This window comes from Mandrillus leucophaeus, unplaced genomic scaffold (assembly GCF_000951045.1).
Source record: "Mandrillus leucophaeus isolate KB7577 unplaced genomic scaffold, Mleu.le_1.0 Scaffold844, whole genome shotgun sequence".
In the NCBI taxonomy this organism is placed as follows: domain Eukaryota; kingdom Metazoa; phylum Chordata; class Mammalia; order Primates; family Cercopithecidae; genus Mandrillus; species Mandrillus leucophaeus.
Window position 1 is genome coordinate 480,897 of NW_012109186.1, and position 4,953 is coordinate 485,849.

At 43.3% G+C, this 4,953-nt stretch overlaps 1 protein-coding gene across 4 annotated transcripts in view; it reads left to right on the forward strand.

Moving 5' to 3' along the window:
* The first annotated feature begins 4,485 nt into the window (after positions 1-4,485).
* ATRX (alpha thalassemia/mental retardation syndrome X-linked) overlaps positions 4,486-4,953 on the forward strand; it is a 280,335-nt gene continuing 279,867 nt past the window's right edge. For 3 of the 4 annotated variants that reach the window (XM_011968463.1, XM_011968465.1, XM_011968464.1), the window contains exon 1: positions 4,486-4,773. In XM_011968463.1, the coding sequence (XP_011823853.1) occupies positions 4,754-4,773 (20 nt within the window). In that variant the 5' untranslated portion in view covers positions 4,486-4,753. The remainder of the gene's footprint in view (positions 4,774-4,953) is intronic. The other variant, XM_011968467.1, reaches the window with a different exon arrangement.

A 4,953-nucleotide genomic window follows, 5' to 3' on the forward strand; every position in this document is an offset into this window, starting at 1 on the left:
TTTTTTTTTTTTTTTTTTTCCCCCAAGATAGGGTCTCACTATGTTGCTCAGGCTGGCCTTGAACTTCTGGGCTTAAGTAATCCTCCTACCTCAGCCTCCTGAGTAGTTGGAACTACAGACACACACCACTGTGCCCAGCTATCCAGTGTTTTGATGTTACAAATGATGCTGCAGTGAATAATCTTGTAGACATCTCATTTTGCCCCTGTGAAGTGTATCTGTTGGATAAATTGCTAGAAGTTAAATGGCTGGGTTAAATAATATATGTATTTTAAAATTTCATAAATATTGCTCAAGAATTATGATTATTACATAAAATAGGGGTTTTGAAGCTGTTTGTTTGTTTGCTTATTTATTTATTTATTTTGCGATGGAGTCTCAATCCGTTGCCCAGGCTGGAGTGCAGTGGCATAATCTCAAGTCACTGCAACCTCTGCCTTCTAGGCTCAAGCAATTCTCCCTCCTCAGCCTCCCAAGTAGCTGGGATTACAGGCACGCACCACCACGCCCAGCTAATTTTTTTTTTTTTGTATTTTTGGTAGAGACAGGATTTTACTATGTTGGCCAGGTTGATCTCGAACTCCTGAGCTCAAGTGACCCACTCACCTTGGCCTCCCAAAGTGCTGGAATTACAGGCTTGAGCCACCAAGCCCAGCCAAAGCTGTTTATTAGAAATTACGAGAGTAACTATTTTCTCAGCTGGTTTGCTCTCTTTCAGGTACTTTATCTTTTATTTCTTCCAAAACAAATAAGCACATTCACAAGTTACACATTTATGGTCAAGAGTCAGAGAAAGGTCTAGGTTGCTTTCTGTGGCAATTTGAAGAAAAATGTGAAGATGTGTACCAGTAAACTTCTTCTAAAATAGTTGATGGGAACCCATTGATAATCATAACTGAAAGCGATACACCAATATGTATATCAGTAAAACTTTGTTGGCCATCCTTTACTAACAAAGGAATTCTTTTTCTTTCTTTCTTTCTTTTTTTTTTTTTTTATTTGGAGAGATGGAGTTTCACTCTTGTTGCCCAGGCTGGAGGGCAGTGGTGCAATCTCGGTTCACTGCAACCTCCGCCTCCTGGATTCAACCAATTCTCCTGCCTCAGCCTCCTCAGTAGCTGGCATTACAGATGCCCACCACCACGCCTGGCTAATTTTTTATATTTTTAGTAGAGATGGGTTTTCGCCATGTTGGCCAGGCTGGTCTCGAACTCCTGACCTCAGGTGGTCCACCTGCCTCGGCCTCCCAAAGTGCTGGGATTACAGGCATGAGCCACTGCGCCTGGCCCCTTTTTCTTTTTTTTTAAGTAAAAAAAAAAAAAAAAAAAAAAAAAAAATTTTTTTTTAGAGAGGAGGCCTCACTATTTTTCCCAGTTTGGTCTCGAACTACTGAGTTTAACCCATCCTCCCTTCTTGGCCTTCCAAAGTTACAGGATTACAGGCATGAGCCACCATGTCCAGCTCAGGAATTCTCTTATGCTTCACAAATATAGTGAGTTGTTATTCACAACATATTCACAAGTTGTTATTCACAACAATATTCACAAATGTTGTTCATTTTTAAAATGTGATTATTGCTGGGCATGGCGGCTCACGCCTGTAATTCAAGCACTGGGAGGTTATGGTGGGAGGATAGTTTGAGCTCTGGACTTTGAGACATGAGCCTGGGCATCATTTAAGACCTATTCTCTAAAAAAATAAAAACAAAAAGGTAAGATTAGCTGAGGTGTGGTGGCTTAGGCCTGCAGTTGTAGCTACTTGGGAGGCTGAGGTGGGAGGATTGCTTGAGCCTGGGAGGTCAAGGCTGCAGTGATCCATGATCACAACATTACGTTCCAGCTTGGGAGACCAAGTGAGGCCCTGTCTCAAAACAAAATTAAAATTAAAAAAATTTGTGATTGCCAGGCATGGTGGCTCATGACTGTAATCCCAGCGCTTTTGGACGCCGAGGCAGGTGGATTACCTGAGGTCAGGAGTTCAAGACCAGCTTGGCCAACATGGTGAAACCCCGTCTCTACTAAAAATAAGAAAATTAGTCAGGCGTGGTGGCGGGTGCCTGTAATCCCAGCTACTCGGGAGGCTGAGGCAGGAAAATCGCTTGAACCTGGGAGGTAGAGGTTGCAGTGAGCCGAGATCGTGCCACTGCGCTCCAGCCTGCAACCTGGGTGACAAGAGCGAGACTCCATCTCAAAAAAAAAAAAAAATTGTAATTATAGTTTTATTATTAAAATGTTTCTTTTGTGAGATCTGTCATTTAAAACTGTTTAGTGTTAAGAAGCCTCGTCAGCAACAGCTAGTTTCTACCTTAATAATTTCAATTCATTTAAAAATAATGTGAGGTAGGAGAATAGGGTCTGGAGGAAGGGAACCTAAGGCTGATTAAAGTTGACTTCCTAGAACTAAATCAAAAGGAAAACCCCAACTTGCCACACCTAAGTAACAAAAAGACTACTTCCTTTGCAAATCTTCTTCCTTTTCTGCTTGGCAGATGGAAAACTGAAAGTATCTCTGATTGGTTGCAGAACGCAGATGTTTGTAGAGGAGTGTAACTTTGTAACTTCACTTTAGCTTCTGATTGGTTGCTTTCCACAACCAATTAGATGCTTGCATAGGGTGTGACCCTTGTAACTTCACTTTAGCCTCCGAGTGCGGGCCACTACTTCATTTACATAGGGTGTACACCAAGTAACCAATGGGAAACCTCTAGAGGGTATTTAAATCCCGGAAAATTCTGTGATGGGGGTCTTGAGCCCCTGCGTTCTGGCAGCTCCTGCACTCTTGTGGAGTGTACTTTCATTTTCAATGTATCTCTGCTTTTGTTGCTTCATTCTTTCCTTGCTTTGTGCATTTTGTCCAATTCTTTGTTCAAAACGCCAAGAACCTGGTAACATGTTGACTATTTACTATTTTTCTCATAATGAAGTCAGTTGGACAGCAAGCATATTTCTGTGCTGCCTTGTGATGGAGTACATCATTCAAATTCACTGCATTTACCATGGAGAGAAAAAATGGCTCCTGTAAATTGTATGTTGAAGTTATATTTAATGTGTACAAGACAAAATCAGTATAGCAGGTACAGAGGTCTGGTTTCTACAATTGCCAATTGAACTCAATTTGAAAGATATAATTGCAATGTGTACAGGTGTCTGTTGATTAAAAAGTTGCCTGAGGCCAGGCGCGGTGGCTCACCCCTGTAATTCCAGCACTTTGGGAGGTCGAGGTTGGAGGATGGCTTGAGCGCAGGTGTTTGAGACCAGCCTGGGCAACAAAGAGACCTCATCTATACCAATACATAAATACATAATTAGCTGGGCTTGATGGCGCGAGCCTGCAGTCCCAGCTACTTGAGAGGCGAGGTGGGAGGATTGCTCGAGCCTAGGAGGTCCAGGCTGCAGTGAACTGCGTCACGCCACTGCACTCCAGCCTGGGTGACAGAGCTAGACCCTGTCTCAGGAAAAAAAAAAGTTGCCTGAGTCTATCAGATTTTCAAAGTGTTTCATTCAAAAAAGGCTCACCTCTTGCTATCCCAGTAGAAAGCAGCAACCCTATCACCTAACCCCGACAGGAGCTCTTGCATATTTCAAGAAAAATAAATAGAATGAACTAAAGCACGCATGGCAGAATAAGTTTGGAAATAAATTTCAAAGCGATTAGATTTTAGAAAACTTGTTTGTGATTAGCAGAGATTACCAATGTAAAATCTAATTATAGATCATAAAAGCTGGAAAGGCATTTAGAGATCATCCAGCCAAGCTTCCTCTGTAATGAGGAGGAAGCAGATCTAAATTGATTGGTTTGTGAGCTAAACATTACATCAAATTGGGGAAATGGCTCGTGTGTGTCTGTGTATTCTAAGAGACACTTTATTCAATATGGAAAGAATTTTATGCGGCGTTCAAGTTGGTCTTATGTCATCTGCACACATGTACATATATATATATAAGTACCTTATACACATATACATTTGCGAGCATGTTGGTGTGCCAAATATTATGTATAAAACATCTAGGAAAGAAAAGAACTTGATAGCCTAGCATAGAGGAAAGAAAATACTCACATAGGATGACCATATAGATTAGTGGTTAAGAGTGTCTGGTGAATCTCGGCTCCACTACTATGGGACTTTGTGTCTCGGTTTCCTCATCTGGAAAATGTAGGTTTGTCTACCTCAGAGAGTGTAAAGATTAAATGAGATAACCTGGATAAAGGATTAGTGTAGTGCCAAGCATATAGTAAACTCTCAATAAATGTAAGTTGCTGTTATTGCTTCGTTAATATGTCTAAGAAAAAAGAGATTGGACCAAGAGAGCATTTTCAAAATAAAGTCAAAATATGTCACTAGCACTTTCAGGTCAATTGGGACTAAATTGGACCCCCTGCGAAAAGGTGGAGGGGATCAAATGACGTCGACCGCCTTAGCAACAGGCCCCCAAAGAAGGTGAATTTCCGTAGCCAATAAAACTCTGTGCTTTGGAGGAGGTAGCCAATGGATGACGAAAAGAGAAAGAGGGAGGACGCGCCAATTCTCCTGCCTGAGCCTCGGCCCAACAAAATGGCGGCGGCAGCGGTGTCGCTTTGTTTCCGTGGCTCCTGCGGCGGTGGCAGTGGTAGCGGCCTTTGAGCTGTGGGGAGGTTCCAGCAGCAGCTACAGTGACGACTAAGACTCCAGTGCATTTCTATCGTAACCGGGCGCGGGGGAGCGCAGATCGGCGCCCAGCAATCGCAGAAGCCGACAAGGCGTTCAAGCGAAAACATGACCGCTGAGCCCATGAGGTAAAACGCAATCCCGTCTCATGGGCCCCAGCGGTCTGGGCCCAGGCACCGCCTGAGTCGGGTGTTTGGGAAGGCGTTCGCTTGGTGGGTTAGGCCTGTGTGTTGCTTAGCCGAAAGAGGCATCGTTTTCTCTTTAGGTGAGAAGGGTTTGGGGTATCGGCGCAAGGCTCCGACGGGGGT